Source organism: Eptesicus fuscus, chromosome 14 (genome assembly GCF_027574615.1).
Source record: "Eptesicus fuscus isolate TK198812 chromosome 14, DD_ASM_mEF_20220401, whole genome shotgun sequence".
NCBI classification, from domain to species: domain Eukaryota; kingdom Metazoa; phylum Chordata; class Mammalia; order Chiroptera; family Vespertilionidae; genus Eptesicus; species Eptesicus fuscus.
Window position 1 is genome coordinate 10200904 of NC_072486.1, and position 20068 is coordinate 10220971.

Here is a 20068-nt window from a genome sequence, read left to right on the forward strand (position 1 = left end):
TGGTCTGCGTGGTTTGCCCTCCTTGGTCCTGTTGCAGTTCGAATTCCCATTGAGAAGGGTCTGAATGTCGACCTTTCTTATTTCTGTCACCTGCCTGGCTTTTTTCTTCGCCACTGAAAGTTATGGGAGCTTCCATTCATCGCCTGAGTCGGTCCTTACTTTATAGCAGCGTGTCTGTGCGAGGCTGGAACGATAGATGAGGCTTAGCCCTGCAGTAAGGACTCTCACTGAGAGGACACTATGTTTTAGACACTTTGAAGCAAGCCCATAGGTTTTTATCGCTTGGGTGTCTTCCAATCCATGTTAATATTTGAATTCTCTTAGCCCTCGGTGAACTTGAACTCTGTGAGTGTGCAACAGGTGGTATGAGGCAGAAAACAGTAACCTCTCAGTGTGGTTTTTGGCTACACCCCGCCCTGCTGAAAAGGTTGTTTTCTCTTCCTTCTCTTTGCAGTGATAGAAAAGTGGCAGAGCCGATGTGTGGCTGAAGACAGCAGCCACATTATAGAAACGCTTGCATCCTTGCCAGTTGCCAGCCTAAGGAGCATCACGTGGCCATGGGAATCCAAGTGTTTCTATCCCACAGCCCATGTACGGAGGCAGATTCTATCTCTGGGCAATAGCAGCCAGCGTTCCAGTTTCATATTTTTATTGGCATCGTAAACAAACAAGCGGGAGAACTATCTGGGAGGTTGTGTGTGGCAGCCCGCGCAATTCATATCACATTTCTTTTTGTAGCAACTTAAAGTGAAAAAGTGCCCAGTGCTGCGGCCCATGGCATATGGATGTCCTTATTGAATTTGGTCACATCCAGTGGGTAGTGCTATTCTCAGTTCATGCTGATAACGTGCGTAATGTAGTCCATGAAGTGGTGAGTCAGGGTCACCACGAACCAGCCAGCCAGGAAGCGTGTGAGGAGGCTCCGATGCTGGTCCCTTCGTAGCGCCGAGCAGCTGCTCCTGACTTAGGGGCACCAGGGACCTCCTTTCGTTTTAAGAACTCGAAGCTTTAATGGGTGCTCAAAAGGTCGCCCAAGGAAGCATTGAATGTGGACAAGATGTTTTAGGCCTGATGGACGTCTCTCTGCAAGTTGTGCTTTCCTGTCAGGTACCAGAGTCTGCATCCTAGACAAAGAGGAGAATCCTGCCTGAGGTGCTTCCAGATGGTCTTTTTGTCATGGAGAGGGTGGCATTGAGAAGCTTCTAGAAGTCCATTTCACCATTCATAATTTCAGGGCGTGTGAGCCTAAGTCCAGGTAATGGAAGGTGGTGAAACAAAGTAAGAAAATACTTCAAAACCTTGCTTTGCAAATAGATGGCAAACATCCTTGATTCTTTGTGAAGCGATATTACAAGTTTGTGTGAATGTCAATGGGCATTTTTTGGGGCATAAGATACTTTCTTCCCCTTTTCCAGAGAGGTACTGGATTGTGAAGAAGAAAAGAATAATACAGCCCAGTTCAGTGGTTGAACATCCACCCATGAACCAAGAAGTCACTGGTTCGATTCCTGGTTAGGGCAGATGCCCAGGTTGCTGGCTCGATCCCCTTCCTCTCTAAGAAAAAACTAATAAAAAAATTTTAAAAAGAGAATAATACAAATTGTGTGTGTACATCTATACATACAAACTAATAAAAAAAAAGTAAAGGTAGCTAAGAAGGTAATATTGAAACTATTTCAAAAATTATATAATTTGGAAGCAAAGGAAAGCTTTAGAAGATGGTTTGTGGGGACACTGTTTGTTATACTGGGCATCAGTTACAAAAATAAAGGCAAAAGTGGAGGACATAAAAATGTCAATTGGCCTCTTAACTCTTTCCCCTTTGTACACACATTTTAGATTCAGAACGGAGTTCTTTTCTTTTGAAATAACATACCTTATGCAATCATGCATTCTCCCTGAAGGAATGAGTTTCAATAAATCAGATTCAGGCCCGTCTCAAAAGCTAAGCGCCTCGAGCATCTATTCCTAAACTTGAAGCAAAATGGTTTTGTGAGGTTTTGAGATGTTTTCCACACAGACATTTACAATCATTACCCTGTTCTTTCTCATCTTTCTCCTTTCTGTTCGTTTTCCTGGCTTCTGTCTCCACTCTCTCGTGCCTCACTCCATTAAGCACCTAGGAAGACCTTGCGGGATTGGGTCTGTCAGTCACCATTTGCGCACGTGGCGTGCCCAGCATTCCACTGGACCGTTTTTAGGAATAAAACACCTTTCCCCGGTGAGCATTGTTCCACTGCCTCCTCTCCAGTGAGCACGAGTGAAGTGCACAAAGCGTTCCTCTCTGAAATGGGGACATACTCTGGGGCTACAGCAAACTTAGATGAGTGTGAGTATGGGCTGCGTTTGAAAACCAGATTTCCCTTGAAGAGTGGTTGGTGTCCGTGCGTTTGGAGAAACACGGGGGTAGTTCTAGGCCAGTGACCTCAGACCGTCTGAGCTGCAGCGTGATCGTTGTAGGAGAGCAAATGCTGACCTACTCTCTGTCCTCACTTGTGCTGTCAAACCCTTGAGACCCGACTTGAGGGAGCCATTCAGAGAAGCTTCGTCTCTTGTTTCAGAAGTTGGCTTTCAAGGAGCTACAATGGCAAAGACCCAGGAAGCAGGGTTTGTGAATAAAAAGTCCCTGAAATTCTTGGCAGAGGAGAAAGAGGGAAGTGAACATGACGTGATGAACACACCAGGAATAAGTTTGCCACGACTGTCCAGTTTTAATCTGCCAGTGGGAAGCCCTGTGGATGGATTTTCGTGCTATCGTTTTGCCCCCGTGCTCCTCGCCACTGTGTCTGCACCCCTGCCCATCCCCTGTTAATGCCTTTTGGAGTTAGTGGGTGGATCTTCCTTCTACCACGTGCAGGAAGCACTTCCTGTACCAAGGTGCTGGGAACAACATCTGTCATTACATCAAAGCAGGTGTGACTGCCAAGTGCAGCTGGAAGAGTCCTAACAATGAGATGGTTTTAAAGGAGGTTAAAGTGAGAAGAAATCTGTGTGCAGCGTCTGAACCTTTTTCTGAGAAAACAGAAATGTGCTCCTTTTCCTCCAATCTCACTGCATAAACAGTGGTTTTTGCATATTTAGCAGTGCGGGGTTTTCTTTGGTGCTGTGAGAAGCAGCCTTACAGAGGTTGCTATGGTGTTGAATTCTGTCGTTTGGAGAGGGGAAACCTCTCTGAAAAACGTGGTGTTTGTGGATTCCAAACCAGTATGAGGATTTCTGATCAAGAGTCTAGAGAAGTTATAATAAACTCAGTCTACAATTAGAAAGTTGAAGAGCTGCCCTCCGGGACGTGAATCCCAATCCAGAAACGTGCTCAGCAAACAAGAACAATGCCCCGTAGATTTTCAAATTGATGGCTCTTTCCAATGGCAACTAATTTGTTCCAGCCTTGAAGTGAGCATAATTAACAGAGACTTTCTTTCTTAGGCCGATTAACCACCGAAAACCATGCCAACATTGTAACTGTAAGCAGTGAAAACCAATATTTATGAGGGGGATTGTGCAAGAGTTTGCGTGACAGATGGACATTTTATCACTGTTGATGTTTGGAATTCCCTTGAAAAGTAATGCAATATCTTGTTATTTGCGAATGAATGGACAAACGATTGTGCTTTGCTGAGTTTTCTTTAAAAAGAGGTATACTAAATTAATTTTTTTCTCTGTCTAGCCTTTATTACTTTATGTTAGGTAGGCTCATATATTCTGATGCAAAAGCTGAAAATCATAATTGTGTTTTTTATTACAGATACAGATCCACGTGTTTTAGAAAAACAAGAATTACAGCAGCCAACCTATGTTGCCCTCAGTTATATTAATAGGTAAGCCGTTTACAGAATTTATAGCAACCTCATATCTGCCACATGCTTACTTTTTTCAATGTAAGTTTTGACAGAGTAGAAAAAATGTCTTCAGTTTTAAAATATTTACGGGAGATAATTGAAAATCAACCTTTATATGAAATGTTCTTGTGTCTCTGTTGGGGAGATGCAGGGGGTAGTTATTTCTCTGTGCATATGGCTGAAAAACGACTGATTTATAAGCTCATTCGGGAACTATTTTGTATGCAGAGTTCGTATAGACTCTTTGGACTTCATAGGGCAGTTTGGGAGATTAATGGATTTATGTTTGAGTGAAACTTTTAAATGCTGAGGTGAAGAGGCATTTTATGAATTAGTGCATTGTTGGAGTATCAGAACATAACACATTGAAATAATTCAGTATCAGAAAGCTATTTAGTAGAAGCTCATCTTTGAGTAAAAACGTTGTCAGCAACTGAACTATTGTGAGTTTTTACTAAAAGTGAACATGTGAGCACAAGTTTAGAGAACAGTTAGAACTTGATCTATCAAGTCTGAAAGAGGACGTGGTTTTTCAGCCAACTCAGATAATTTAAGGAGATAGTGATTTTTGAAGAGAACCTGAAATCGGCTTACGGTAAGAAAACTCACAACCCTGAAGAGAAAAAAGCAAAGCACAGCAAACTAGCTTTTTTTGTTTGTTAGTTTGTTTGTTTAGAGAAATTTTTTCTTTATTGATTAAGGTATTGCATATGTGTCCTTATCCCCCCATTGCCTCCCACCCCCTAACCCCCACCCCACACTCATGCCCTCACCCCCCTGGTGTCTGTGTCCATTGGTTGTTTAGGCTTATACTCATACACACAAGTCCTTTGGTTGAACTAGTTTTTAATGGGAGCGACAAACCCTGCTCATAATTCAATCCATGACTTTCTATTGACTCTCCCTTGTTTATATACATCGAAGCGTGTGTTTTTAGTCATTGGTACCAGAGCTGAGGTTCAGGGTCTGAAGTGGAAAGTTGGGAATGAGTTACTTGCACTGTTTCATTTTAATGCCTTTTTTAGAAAACTTGCTTCAGTCTTGTCTAGAGAGAGCTTTGGAGTTGACTGTGCTGCATCAAGTTCTTTTATGAAGCGTGTTTTTAAAGGGTTCATTAGCATAAGCATTTATTTGCATATCTGTTTTGTGTTTCCCACTTATCAGCCTTCCCTGAAAGTGAGAGAAAAGATCTATAGTTTATCATGACCCATAAATTTTGCGATGTTTAAAGTAGAACACCTTCAAAATCACATCAGATACAAATAAAGATGTATATGTGTTATTTCCAGTGATTAGCATGGGTTTGGAAAAGTCTTTAATTATACATTAGAATTATGTGAATGTTAATTAGCCTAGTTATAGTGAAGGATGGGATAAATAGGCTTGTAGATTAACTGTGGTATTAAGTAGAACTTTTTAATGGTGTGGCTATTGTGTTTGGGTAAAATATGTTACCTGGATATATACAACTTTATGTGCTACCAAGCCTTGTTCTAGTAAGTCTGTGAGGTTTTCACATTCATTCTTACTGATTAAATTGTCAGCCATGATGGCAACAAGGATCTATTCATTACACAGGTGTTATACTCACTAAAGAAATACATACTCTGACCCTAGCCGGTTTGGCTCAGTGGATAGAGAATCAACCTGCAGACTGAAGGGTCCTGGGTTCAATTCCAGTCAAGGGCACATGCCCAGGTTGTGGGCTCGATCCCCAGTAGGGGGCATGCAGGAGGCAGCTGATCAATGATTCTCTCTCAACATTGATGTTTCTCTCTCTCTCTCCCTCTCCCTTCCTCTCTGAAATCAATAAAAATATTTTTAAAATATTATTTAAAAAATAAATACTCTGCCAGGTGTGATTTGGGATACACAAGAAGTCGAATAGGGACAAGGGTCACACACAAAACACTACCAGAGAACTTGATTCAAGGATGATAATTTAGCATCAACTGTGCAGTGGGATATGCTTGAATCCTAGAGAGTTAGCATAGTTAGTGGGTGTGAGATTTCTTGGATGAGTCTTCTGGGAGAAAATGAGTCATTTTTAAAAATAATCTTTTATTACTACAGCATTGTAGGCAATTATAAAGTGTAATCAAACAAAAAAAATTTTTTAAATGTCACATTCCCATCACCCAGCTATCACTACTGATAACACCTTAACACATTTTCAGGTTATTAAAAAACAACAACAACAAAAAACCACATACAGCATGGTTCAGTGGTTGAGCGTTGACCTATGAACCAGGAAGTCACAGTTCGAGTCCCTGTCAGGGCACATGCCTGGGTTTCGGGCTCGACCCCCAGTAGGGGGCATGCAGGAGGCAGCCAATCAATGATTCTCTCTCATTATTGATGTTTCTATCTCTCTCCGTCTCTGAAATCAATAAAAATATATTTGGCCTTAGCTGGTTTGGCTCAGTGGATAGAGCATCAGCCTGTGGACTGAAGGGTCCCAGGTTAGATTCCAGTCAAGGGCACATGCCCAGGTTGCAGGCTCAACCCCCAGTAGGGGGTATGGAGGAGGCAGCCAATCAATGATCCTCTCTCATCATTGATGTCTCTATCTCTCTTCTCTTTCCCTTCCTCTCTGAAATCAATAAAAATATATTTTACAAAAACATGCAACAATCAATATTCACACTATATATATATATATATATATATATATATATATATATATATATATGGTGAAAAAAACTGTTTTGCAACCTACTCTGTAGTCATCTCTGCTTTTCCATTTTATTAGCACACTTGAATGTAATCTATATCTAACCCAGATCATATTTAGATTTTCCCAGATAAAACAAACAAATCCTTTAGAGTTGTCTGTCTCATCCAGTGTCCAACCCAGAACACTGCATTGCACCTACGTGTTTTTCCCTCGTTTCTTTTAATCTGTCTGGCACAGTCCCTTCTGTTGTCAGTGACCAGAGAAGGGCCAGGTGTCCCACAGGAGGCTTCTTCCTCCGGGTTTCCTTTTGGTTGTCTTCCTGAAGAGGTCATTTAGTGAGTTCCTCCATTTTCTGTGTTTGCTATAAACTAGAATTTGGGTCTGGAGAAGACGCATCTTGAACCCGTCACATCATTGTATTTAGAGGCCTGAGAAATCAGAGGACTTACCACATGTCATCTTAGCTGGTGAAGTAGACTTGTGTATGGGGATTGACACTTTTACTAGTGATTTCTAGGTGAAGGGGGCCGTGTATGGAAGGTTGCCCAGGTTACTAACAACCCTCCTCTCTCGGGATCCCTTTCTAAACAGTGCCACATTCATAACACGGTACTTAACACATGGTAGACCCTCTGGATGTTTGTTTGTAGATGGTAAATAAACACCTAGTAAATGGAAGAGGGCAGAGCAACGGGCAGCAGCATGGAGGAAGCCACGTCTGGCCATAGGGAAAATCTGCTAAAAGGAATCATTAGGGCCTTCATTACAAAAGGGATGCATTGGAAGTCACGAAGCCAGTGTGGATTCAAGAAGAGACCAATGTGGGTTAAAATGTGAAAGAAAGTCTGCTTAACAGCAATATCCTGACTACAGCAGAAAAGAGGACTATAAAAAAAAATTGAACAAATAAATTTTTTTTTTCTTAAACCTCAGGGGAAAGTAAAGTCTAATTTTGCTGAGCAGTGAAGGCAGGAAAAGAATATTTTGCTGCTCGTATATCCATTTATCCAACTCTAATGGACTTTGGGGTGTGTCAAAATTGAGATGAAACTTTCTTTGGCAATAACATTGATTGAAATCAACAGAGTTTGGATCCTTAAAATGGAGCTACCTTTTTGGATTATGAAAAGAATTGAGTAGAAATTGGATCCTTTATTTATATCTATTTAATGTTGCTTCACTCTCTTGAACATAATGTGTCAAACAAACCCTTAATCCCTTTAAAAATAGATCTGTTACAATACCTGCACAAATTTAAAATAGAAATAGTTTAATGAGAATGAGGGAGACTGAATGAATTAGTGAAGGTTGTGGGAATAATTCTGCAGAAAAAAAAAGATGGGTATAAATTGTAAGGATAGGAAGTTCTGCTAATTTTGTGATGTGAGGAACAATGACAAGTCTATGTAATGAGAAATTTAATTGTTTGTATATTATTTATGCATCTGGAAAATAAAGTGTAAAAGGCAAGAAGAAAAACTAGAAGATTTTGAATGAGAGAATATAGAAGAAATAACACTAGAAAAAGCGAAAATAATACTTTTACACCTTGTGCTATGATGATCTCCATTTTACAGGTGCAGAAGTTGAGACTCAAGTTAAAGAACTTGCCCTAGTTCCCGGGGCAGGGGTGGGGTGGGGGGAGGACCTGGGGAGTCCTGGGTTCAAATCTGCCCCATCAGGCTCTAGGATCTGTGCTCCTAATCATTGTGTAGCCTGACTTGTTGGGCTATCAGAGAGGAAAGTACTAGTTTAGAAAAGTAAAAAGGGAATTTGGAAAAATTGGATAGGACGGTTGGGCAGAGGGAACACATACAAAAATAAGAGTAATTCCCAGGCTGTAAATAATTGGAGGGTAGCAGCCTAGTAAAATGAAACAGTAGGAGACAGCAGAAGCTAAAAATGTTATGAGAGGTGAGCAATAGCTCCTAAATGACATAATGCCACCAGGAAATGAGTGTGCAAGGCACATCCCCGCTTAGCAGGCCTTGGCTGTAGAGGGAAAGGACGCCTTAGCACCTTAGATCGGGAGGAAAGGAAGGGCAGAGCCTGGGGGCACGCGGGAAACTGCCCTCCACCTCTTCTCAAGGGGGTAGGGGAGCTGCAGGGTGAAGTCAGCTGAGTCTCCATAAGAAAGCTGATGCGAAGCCCTCGGTTGCATCTGGATATTTCCTTCAGGTTATTATGATGTAGTTCAGGTGACAGGATAGAGTATTAATAGCTTGTGGTGCCCCAGAAATGAATAACTGCGATAATTTAAAGATATCATAACATACATTGTCATGGCTATCAATTATATTATCTTCTCTACAAACTGTTTTTATTAAAATAATATAAATCGAAGTTTCCAAATTAACTTTAAATTTTTTTAATATGTATAGCATTTTTAGGTAAGCTGTGAAGGAATATCATGCCTAGGCACAAGTCGGTACCTTCTTGTACCCAATCCTTGTCATTTACTGGCTAATAAAAATGTAATATTCTTTATACCTAAACGACAGCTCTACTCAAATTCCCTGCACTGCTTGGCACAGTAGCAGTTAGGTCTGACCTCCTAGAAATGGATTTTTATTTAGCCTGGTGTTTGCTATTAAAGTTAAACGGCAAATTCTAAAATGGATTTCATAGAACAGTAATTCCAAGGGGTATTTGCCAGTTTCAAACACGCACGCATGCACACACACACGCATGCACACACACACACACACACACAAGTCAGGTACTCACAGAAGGGTTCTTTAGTCGATTAAGTTTGGGAAGTCCAGGGCTAAGTAAAATGGGTTTCTTTACCACGGGATTATCAGATCCTCTCCTATGCTGATCTCCAGAAGGGATGATGTAATTCTAATATGTACCTGATCTCAGAGCACTTCTTCCCGAAGCATCTGATGGGACTAGTTGCACACATATGTGTCGGGCATTGCTAGAACTATCATTTCCACCTACATCCTCGGCTCCCCCGAGGAACCCCGGAGCCTTTTGTTCAGGACAGCTTTCTATGCTGTTTCTGATCCAAATACAGAATGCTCTCTTTTTATTCTCATGGTCAGCGGGGGAGGAGGAGGACAAAATTGTGCCTTTGCTAACACCATTAACTTCTACACTTTTAATAAGGATCCATTTACTTCTCATGACTTGCCCGGACACCTAGCTGGCTTTTTTTTTTTTTTTTTTTTTGGCTTAGATACTGTCACTGTTTACCCCCCACTACAATGTACTTCTCTTCTCTCTTTGAGAAAGAGGGCAATAGAATGGCCTCGGGAGTCAGCCAGTTTAGCTGAGTCTTGTCTCTGCTCTTCACAAACTATGTGAGCAAGTTGGCAAGTCTCGCCTCTGCTTCTTCATCTCTGTTAATAGCAATACCTTCCTTACTGTATCAGATCAATTAGTGCATATAAAGCACCTTTAACGGTGCCTGTGACACAATGGTATAGAAGAAATAGGTCTTTTTATTCTTCCTATTCCGCTCATGCTAAGTCACCCTTTTCTCTATCAAGCCATACTACAAAGGAAGCATTGCTTTGGAGCAGGGCCACAACAGTTCCCACCAGGAAGTAAACTCCGGGAGGCAGAGACATTTCCCGTCTCCCACAACTGTGTCCCCACCCCCATAACAGTGTCTGGCACATAGTAGACTCAATAAATATACATGGAGTAAATGAATGAATGTAAATTTGTGTGACAGTGAATAAATAAGTGATTCTAGGAACTCTAGGGACACTTCTATGAGCATCCAGGAGCCTCTACTATCCAAGTGCATTGAGAGGGCTGTGTGATGAAAATACTAGTACAACTTTTATTCAGCATTTATCTGGAATCCAGCATAAAAATATACTAGATGGCCATCGCTGGTTCTTCCACCATAAAGGACTGGACAGAAGTATGAGATAATGGGTTTTAGGCTCAGAATACAAAGCAGGCAGCACAAGACTGAGATCCCCAAAACAAAGGAAGCGTAGGAGCTGAGTTCTGTGGTCACCGGGCTCACTCCCTGAGGACCGTTTCCTTATTGCAGGAGAGTGAGCTGAGAGAGAGAAGGCAGAGCAGTCCCACTGAGCTGAGAGAGAGAAGGCAGAGCAGTCCCCCTGAGCTGAGAGAGAAAAGGCAGAGCAGTCCCACTGAGCTGAGAGAGAGAAGGCAGAGCAGTCCCACTGAGCTGAGAGAGAGGCGGCAGAGTTGGAGCAAGTAAAGTGGCACAGGTCATTGGAGATGAGGCATCTGTGCAGAAAGGGGCCATAAAAGTTTGTATGGGGGTCCTTCATGAGTCCATGGCTGAGGGTGGACTATACCTGTTCAGGGTAAGGCTGAGTCTTACCAAAGAGCAGTGGCAACAGGGGTGAGGATGAAACAGTGAGACCAGTGGTCAAGCAGTGCTGGTAGGCATTGCATTCCAGCTCAGCCCGCATGAAAACAACTTGTTAATACCCTAATCTTCCAAATGAGATACTAGAAGGACCTCAAATTAGAAATAAGAACTCTGTCCTAGAGGGTTGCCTGCTCTAGAGACACCCTAACAACACCTAAAACCAAAGCCCCATAAGATTTTCAGAGAAGACAGAGTTTGGAGATGAATCCTAACAGAGTTTGGGCTTTCCACAGATTTGACCGAATAAAGTATAAATCTAGGCCAACACAGGTTCAACATGATCAGCCTGCTAGAACAAAAATCACTAGTCTTCATAGGAATGAATCAGATAAAAATATGTCTAATGTACAGTAAAAAATTACTAGACATGAAAGACACAGGAAAATCTAACCCTTAAATGAGAGGGGGGAAAAACAGTCAATAGAGACCCTCCCCGATGTTAGATTTAGGAAACAAAGACTTTAAAGCAGTCATTATAAATGTGTTCAAGAACCTAAAGGGAAAATATGCTAAAGAAGAGGTTGTTTTGAATGAAAATAAAATCAGTCTGGATGCTGGGGTGTTTTTTTTGTTTTTTGTTTTGTTTTGTTTTGTTTTCAATCCTCCTACCAAAATGTGAACTGCTTAATGAAAGCTTTCTTCCTCTTTCCCACTTTTATTCCCACTCCAAAACCTCAGCTAATTCCCCCAAACCCTCATTCTTGCTGTTTCAGTTGGACTCATTTTTGCCAGATTATAGTCTGTCATAGCCTCGTAAAAAATGCTGTAATTAGCCAAGTGTGCACTGGCCTTTTATTTATTTTATACAAACAAACTATTTGATTTTTGTTTTTTAATCTAAAGGCAGTAAGTTGTTGTGTGTGTTGTTTTTTTTTCATGAAACCACCTGTTTGTGGTCTTCGGAGAGCAGTCATATTTATTACAGTACAAGACATGCGTTTCTCTTTCCCTCCTTTGTCCACCAGATCTGAAGTTCTGCTGTGTGCCCCAGCCCCAGACTGAAGGCTGTGGCCTAATGCATGCCATAAACATGTTGCATGCTGTTAGATCTCAAACACCAGACATCGCGCTACCATTTTCTTAGCCTGTGTTTTTATGGACATCGGTTGAAACAAAGCCGAGGTGGCTGCCTGCCAGGTTTCCTGTGTAATGTCTCTAACCTGATTTGGCTTGCTCGTTGTGTTCTGCAAAAAACATGCACATTCGAGGGACACTGGGAAGCTAGAGGGAGCCCTCACGTGGCATTCTGGCTTGCTCCGACAAGTAGCTTGTGCTGCTGGCGTAAAACACAAGGTAGAAGAGGGGAGTCTTGGCAGAGCTGGGGATCTGATTCGCTTGTTAGGCCTCCTGGAATAATTTACTTTGTCATCTACGGTTTGGTCTCAGGGAAGTTATTGTTTTAAGACAAGTTGCTTCTACAACTCAACATCAGACCATCTTTTTAGTCTTTCTTATCGCCACCCATCAGTATTTATGGCATCTTCATGTTATGCATCTTCCCATCCAGTTCAAAGCTGCATTACTCTCTTTTCTTTTTCTTTTCTTTTTTCTTTTTTTCAAAATCTTCCCACTTATTACAGGCCAGTAGAGATTCAGTGATACTGAAACTATCTAGAATTAGACTTCTATTTCCTTTGCCCCACTTTGTAGAAACCCATTGATTAGACTTTGTCCTAAGCAAGAGCTGCTCTACTTTCAGTGTCTCCACCTGGAACATTTCCCTGTTGATCAGTCTCCATGGCCTCCTCCTTTTCTGCCACATTTGCCTTGAGACGTCTAAGGTCTCAGCCCTTCTTCCTTGCCTCCACATGCAGGCTGGTTGCTAGATACTAACCTTGAATTTACCATTTTAGATTAATTCCCATGCTCCAATGTCCTTGCCCACCGATTGTCTCCAATCTCAGCCTCAGATGCATTTGTCTCTCTCTTCGGGCTAGCAGCTGAGAGGCACTACAGAAAAGCACCTAGCAGTGTCATTCATCCCACCACAAACAAAGCCTTTCCCATCTCAGCTGGACCCTCAAGACTTGTCCCGTAATCCTTCATCCCTAGTTAAAGCCTTGCTGAATTGACCAGTTTCTAGTGTTTTCCATTTCCAGGTTCAGTCTCAACTTCCCTCCCTCATCTTCGAATTCATCTGGGTCTTTCATCCATGTTCGCTTCATTTCTCTCCCTTGTTCAAAGCTGGCACCATGGCCTGTACTCCACAGCCATCTCTGGTCTCTGTGGCCTCAAACCCCCTCTCCTCTGGCTCCTTTAGTCACACCGCAATGTTAATGTCATAGCGGGTACCCATCTACATTCTTCCTCAATGCAGGCATATGTATATATAGGGGTTTGGTTGGTTGTAACATTTGTTTGTATAAAACTGAGAGAGATGGAGAGAGGAAAAGAAATATATAATATACAAATATACAGATCTCTCTCTACATATAACATACACACTTCTCTTTTTGTTTATTTAATATCTCTCTAGGTCAAAGTGGGAGATAGCTCTAATTCATTCTTTAATGGCTATGTAAATTTCTAAGATATGAATGTATAACAATTCAACTCTTCCACTACTAATAGGTGGACATTCAGGTTGTTTCCAGATCTGTGTGCATGTGCATGTGTGTGTTAAAACAGTGCTGGAGACCAGCTGGAGTGGCTCAGTTGGTTGAGCATCACCCTGTGCATCAAAAGGTTGCCAGTTCCATTCCCGGTCAGGGCACATGCCTGGGTAGCGGGTTCAATCCCAGGTTGGGGCATGTATGGCAGGCAACTGATTGATGTTTCTCTCTCTCATCAATTTTTCTCTCTCTCCCCTTCCTCTCTCTCTAAGCGTGTCCTCGGGCAAGAAGTAATTGTAAATAAATAAATAATAACAGTGGTGCAGTGTGGGTTGACCCCTGGTTTGTTCTGCAGGCCAGCATTTCTTTGGATTTCTACATTAGTGGAATCTAGGTTAGGTTGCCTCCCTTTCCGGCGAGTGCCTTTCCTGTCACACTTGGAATGAAAGGGAAACTCCTCACCATGGCCAAGAAGGCTTCTGTGATCGGGGGCCCTCACCTCTACAGCCTCCCCACCTCGCCTGCCACCCTCACCACAGATCCTACTCTTGAGCACACCCAGCTCATCCTCATCCCAGTTCTTCTCCTTGCTGGTCCCACTGCTGGGATGCTGTTTATTCCATCTGAGCTTCACGCAGTTCACTTTCTCACCTCCTTCAGGTGTCTGGTCAGATGTCACCTGCACTGCAGGTCTTCCCTGAGCACCAATGAAATAGTTCCCATCCGCCCATCTCTGTGCCCTTAGTCTGCTTTCATGTTCTTCTTGGCACTTAGCCCCTGAAAGTGTTTTGTTGTTGAGTGCCTGCCTCCCCTGGAGAATGTGAGCTCTGTGGGGGCAAGGACTCTGTCATCGTGGTCATCACTGTGTCCTCAGCTTCTAGAGCAGGGCCTCGAACTCCTTGGGTGTTCAGTCCGTGTTTGAATAAATGCATGAATAACAGACACAGTTTTATCTGTACCGCCCATTCTCTGTTTTATGCATCTTTCTATTTCCTGCCTCTTCACACCGACAAGTACAGGGAATACTGTGTATAGTGGCAAATTTCAACATAAGGTATGACCTTGGAGATCTCCCTCCACTGCCACCATACACATTTACAGAATGGCTCGAGGCGCTACACCTCTCTTATTTAATTTGGAAATTCAGATCGCTGGCAGTAATTCACTTGATTTATCATTTTCCCCTTATGCACAACACCTCGGAGTTAATTAAGGAGGCCATGAATCTTCCCTTTGTAGCTCTAACGCACTCCCATTTGCAGGATACTCTCATATTGCTGAGACTGTTGGTTTGGGACTCGAGTTGAAACATTACTTAGTTTTCTAACATTGAGGGTCATTATGCTGAGCCTATGTACTAGTCTTGCCTTTGAAGGCCCTCCACTCACAAGCTTTACAAGAGCTCCATGTCTTCAGTTTCTGATAATGTGTTCTCATCTCTGACACCATGGCTAAGACCTGGCCTGTTGGCTTAAAGCGGTGCAGCTCGGTCAGCCCCGTGTCCCCAGAAAAACCTCTCCAGCCTCAGCCACTGGGTAGACTCTCACCTCTGGTCTCCAGCAAAGGCAGTCTGGGCTTAGAAAGGACAGCCGCACAGCCATTCATCCCAAACAACACAGGTCCATCCAGTCTGAACAAATAAAGATAGTCAAGTCACCAGAAAGCATTAACCTTAAACCCTTAAAAGACCAAAACTACATTTTATCAAAATGGTCATATTGAGGTAGAATGGAATGTGTAATACAGAGAGTTACTTCCTGTTTAATCATTTTCAGCACAGGTTAGATTCTGTTGGTTGAAGACCTACTGTGTGCAGGGCACTGGGCAGTACACTTCACGGTGTCCTCTGTAATCTCACAATGACCCTGCAACAGCTCTTGTCGCCCTTTTACACCAAAGAGAAGGAACCCGGGACAGTTGTGGGAGCACTTAACTTTTTTAGTGCCCTGGACCCCTTGTGAGCTGTTGAGGCCCCCGGACTATTTCCAAAAATAATGTTTTTAAATTCATAAACTAAAATATATAGTATTACAAAGAAAACCAACTATATTAAAATGTATTGTCAAGTATTAAAATAACAAATTTGTGGTATGGTAGCATGTGCTTCTTTATTAAGGCCTTAAGTAAAATAAACTTAGGTGCCAGGTTAATAGCTCCCTAATTTCAAATTAGTGGTAAGTATAAACAATATTTTGAGATCTGTTACAGTTTTGCTGTGACTTCTATGGGTGCAAAGTCATAGATACTGTGAAAATACTGTGATTGGCTGCCTATATTCAAAGTTGAAAGAAAGGCTACATTTTAGTAGTGATTAACAGAGTTGAAGATATAAATTTTTTTAATCTAAGTTCACAGATCTCCTGAATTCTACCCCTGGCCCCTTAGGGTCCACAGACCCCAGGTTAAGACACCTCAGATGTCCGAGTTATTAAGTAGCTTTAAGACGTGGGCTCATACCCAAATTTATGTGATTCCAAAGTCTTTGTGTTTTCTTGTACGTCATAGTGCTTCCCCATACTATTACCTTGCTTTCCATACGAACTTCATTTACTTAACATGTCATCATACTGCCCTGTGGAGTATAAGGTAGAAGCAAATAATAACAATTAAAGTGTATATCATAACCCATTTTACTTTACAAAAAAACTTTCACAAATAACCCAAATATCCTAATTTCTTATGCAATCACACATTTTCTCCATTGAGCCATGATTCTACTATAAAAGATGGCTCTTACCTCATTTTTCACAAGGATCAGAGAAATTCAGTGACTTGCCCAAGTTCACACAGCTAGTAAATGACAGACTTGGGATTTGGATTACCGTATCTTCTAGTTGTGTATCCCTGTTCTGTCATTCTTCTGGATCACCCAGAGAGTAACATCAAAAGATGTCAGATGGTTTCTCTCAAAACCGCACAGAACCCAGGCATTCCGGGATGCGGCCCAGGTCTCCTCATTTCCAACACCATCGTCTTGCCTCCTACACACTGCCTCTAAAAACCTACAGCTCAGGCCTTACTCTCATCTCATTCTTTAATTGAACATGAAGATCACGTGGGGTTACCAGACTAGACTATTGAAGTGTTAGCTTGTATTTTATGTCATCGTCTCCAGTTGCTGATAAAAGCAAACAACAAGCGAGGAGGATTGTTCGTTCAGCCCCAAGCAGGTGGCAGTTTGGTCTCTGGTCATTGCATTCGTGTCGGTCCTGTCCCAGGGGTTTTTCCCCTTGTTCGATGCGAGTTAGTGCGTTGTCCTCGATGATGCGTTCACTCTGCACCTTTGCTGTGGCTGTAAACATGATGTTCGACAAGCAGGATTTGCAGAGAAGCCTTCCTGGCAGCTTCCACCTTGTGATCATTGAAATGTCCCTGCAGATTTAGGTGACAACATGGACTCATGTAATTTCCAGATGGTGGGGCCCCCATACAATCAGTTCCTGCCAACTCCCCTCTCCCCTAATGAGGTAGGATTCAGCATGCCAAGACCAGAAATGAGAGCTGGCTTTTGGAATCGTCCCTGCCTTCTCCGCAGTGTCTGCATACATCTTCCCTTGACTATGCCTGGCTTAGCCAACTCAGTCTTTCATTTCAAGTTGAGAGAGTCTAACGATAGTCTAGCTCTCAGAAAGCACAGCATCACCTTGGCACATCGTGTGCTCACCTCTGTGTGTCAGATACTGCCCAAGTTGCCTTTTGCCCAAGCAAAGGGCAGCAGGGAGGCTGTGGTGTCCTCGTCCTTACACCTCGAGGACGATGTTACGGTGCTTCCTCTCTAGGCGTGTGTGACAGCACAGGTGCCTCTGTAGTGCAGGCTCCCAGGAAACATCGAATCCACTGCTCGTTCAGGGGTGATTTAAGTTTCCATTATTGGGGCGGATTCATTTGGAGCAAATAAGCTGGGAAGTGGCTTGGGTCTGTTCTTCATTGTGCCCATGCAAACACTCCCTTTTTCTTTTCCTGCTTGTTTTATCGTTGTGTTCAGCACCAACCAGATTCAGTGATGTACAGTTCTCTTGGGCCAAACAAGTGAGATGAAAAGCCGATTCTATATTGCATTAATCTTTGCTAGACAGCAGCCGTATATTTTAAAACTCAGAGCCGGAATGTGTTTAGTCATAAAGGCACATTATGCTCTTAGCTCACTGACCCATTAAAAAAAATTATTTCTGGTCTTTGGCATAGATTTCTCTACGGCTAAGGGCAGCAAGTGCTTATTTTCTAGAGTTTTAAAGAGGCAAGAACATTTGTATATGATATCGAAGAAATCTGAAACATGAAAAACTATTGTAATCCTTCAATTTCTGATCCCCTAGGTCAGTGGTCAGCAAACTGCGGCTCACAAGCCACATGTGGCTCTTTGGCCCCTTGAGTGTGGCCCTTCCACAAAATACCACGGCCTCGGCGAGTCTATTTTGAAGAAGTGGCGTTATGAGAAGTTTAAGTTTAAAAAATTTGGCTCTCAAAATAAATTTCAATCGTTGTACTGTTGATATTTGGCTCTGTTGACTAATGAGTTTGCCGACCACTGGTCTAGGTCACACAACACCTGTAGCTCCTAAAATATGTCAAATACAAAAAGTCAGACCCTCGTCTGGAATTCCATCTTCAGAATAACAGAGCTTTGCCCTGGCTGTCATTTCTCCCATCTCTTAATGAGTTTATTATGTGAACTGTGACTTATGGGACTCCTATTTATGCATAGAACTAGAAGCCCAGTGCGCGAAATCACGCAGCCCTGCCCAACAGCGCACGCCTCACCGCTCCCGCCTCACTGCGCCCACCCACCCACCCGCCAGCCACCAGGCACCCAGGACCTGGGCTGCTTCTCTCCGGACGCTGCCAGGCACCCACCTGAGACCCAGGCTGCTTCACTCCAGCCACCACCACCACCCACTTAGTTCCCTGTGGTTCCCCATCTGGTCGTTGGTCATTACAGCCTTACGGCCACAGGCCTTTTATTATTAAGATAATACAGTTTACAGCAAAGCTAATCAGTCAGGAATTTCAGGTGGTCTTCCATTTAATTCCCATTTGGATCCAAGTTTTCCTGCTCAACATGTGTTTTTTAGTCATCCATATTATTGCGTGTATTAGTACATGTTTTGTTTTTGTTTGATATGTAGTATTCATGGTATGTGGCTATTATAAAGAATCTATGAACATTCTTGTACCAGTCTTTTGTGAGCATAGCATTCGTTTCCCTTTGGTCTGTTACTAGAGGTGGGATTGCTGAGGTATGGGACAGGTGTGTATGTAGCTGTTGAAACAGCTGTACAGGTTTTGAAGGGAGTTGAACTACACTACTCTCCTACAAGCACGCGATTGCTGGCTGTTCCGCATACTCACTGACACTCTGCATGGTCCGTCTTTTCAAGTTTAGTTATCCAGTGGTTTGTAGTGGTATTTAGAGCAATTTATTTTTGATCCATCATTCCTCTTTATTTTTGTTATGTAAAAATGCCAAAATAATAATAAGAATAAAAAAGGGAAAGAAGTGGCATTTAGATTTCATCAGATAAGATGCTTTTGTGTGTCCTATCAAGTGTTTAATCCACACATGCTTAAAAATGATGCTAGAGAAACTGTTTTTAAATGTTGCTTTTTCATTTATGTGTTTTCTGGATTGCTGTGCAATAATAGGTAGTTAGGCCAATGTGCGTCCACAAATATGGCTGGTAAGAAGACGTGAGTCCATCTCTTTACTGATAAAAGAATGAGTCTGTTGAATCCCTCTCCCTTTACCACCGTAAAAAGGAGCAGGTAATCAGGAAACTGGGAGGTCCCTGCATTCTATTTCTTCTTCCTGTGCCCAAGCAGAGAACCCCACAGGGGTCCATGAGCCATTCCCTGCCCAGGCCTCAGGGTGGGATGTGGCCAGACAGGGTGCAGGTGGGCCTAGAGGGCCTGCCCTGCTGCTCTCCAGGTGCCCTGCGTGCTGATGTCCGTTCCTCTCTGTTTTCAACAGCCCCTCAGTCTAGCCCCCCATTTTCCTGCCCCGCCTCCCGCCCCCTTCCAAAATGAGCAGAAGTCTTAGGTGGGAAACTGTGATAAGAAATGGTCATTGGGCCTTTTTGAATCTCTTAGATTAGAAGTGATGTGGCCCCGGACCAGCCCAGTTCCTCAGATCTGTGGGGAGCAGCCCCATCTCCTCCAGCTCGCAGTTAACCTGGATGTCCCAGCCAGTTTTCTTGTCAGAACTTAAGCCCCTTTATCTTTGCTGCTCCCACTGCTTCTTTGCAAGTTACCTGATCAGAATCTCAGACCTCCAAAGGAATGCAGAACTTTCCAAGCAGGTTTCCACGGGAAGGTCAGCCAGGACCATCCCTGGAGGGTTTCCTAAGAATTCCGTTGGTTCGAAAGCTTCACCTAATATAAGAGTGAGAAAACAAGCCCCGCTTTCCCACGAGAGGCTGGGCCCGAGGGAACGATCGGTGCAGACTGTGTCCTCCTGCCTCTCGTCCGTACACAGAGGGCGCAGAAAGGGGCGGGGGGGGGGTTAATGCCATTTATGGACATCAGCTCATGACAGGTGCGGCCACACCCACACGCCACTGTCTGTCCGTGTCCTTGCCTCGCAGGAGTCCCCACCCCCGTGAGCACGACCAGGGTCCGGGGTCAGCCTTGAATTGCG

The 20068-nt window shown here is 43.1% G+C and overlaps 1 protein-coding gene across 1 annotated transcript in view; it reads left to right on the top strand.

The window, feature by feature from the left end:
• Positions 1–20068, top strand: part of JAZF1 (JAZF zinc finger 1) — a 303527-nt gene that overhangs the window by 161497 nt on the left and 121962 nt on the right. The window contains exon 3 of the mRNA XM_054726096.1: positions 3746–3818. Coding sequence (XP_054582071.1) covers positions 3746–3818 — 73 coding nt within the window. The remainder of the gene's footprint in view (positions 1–3745; positions 3819–20068) is intronic.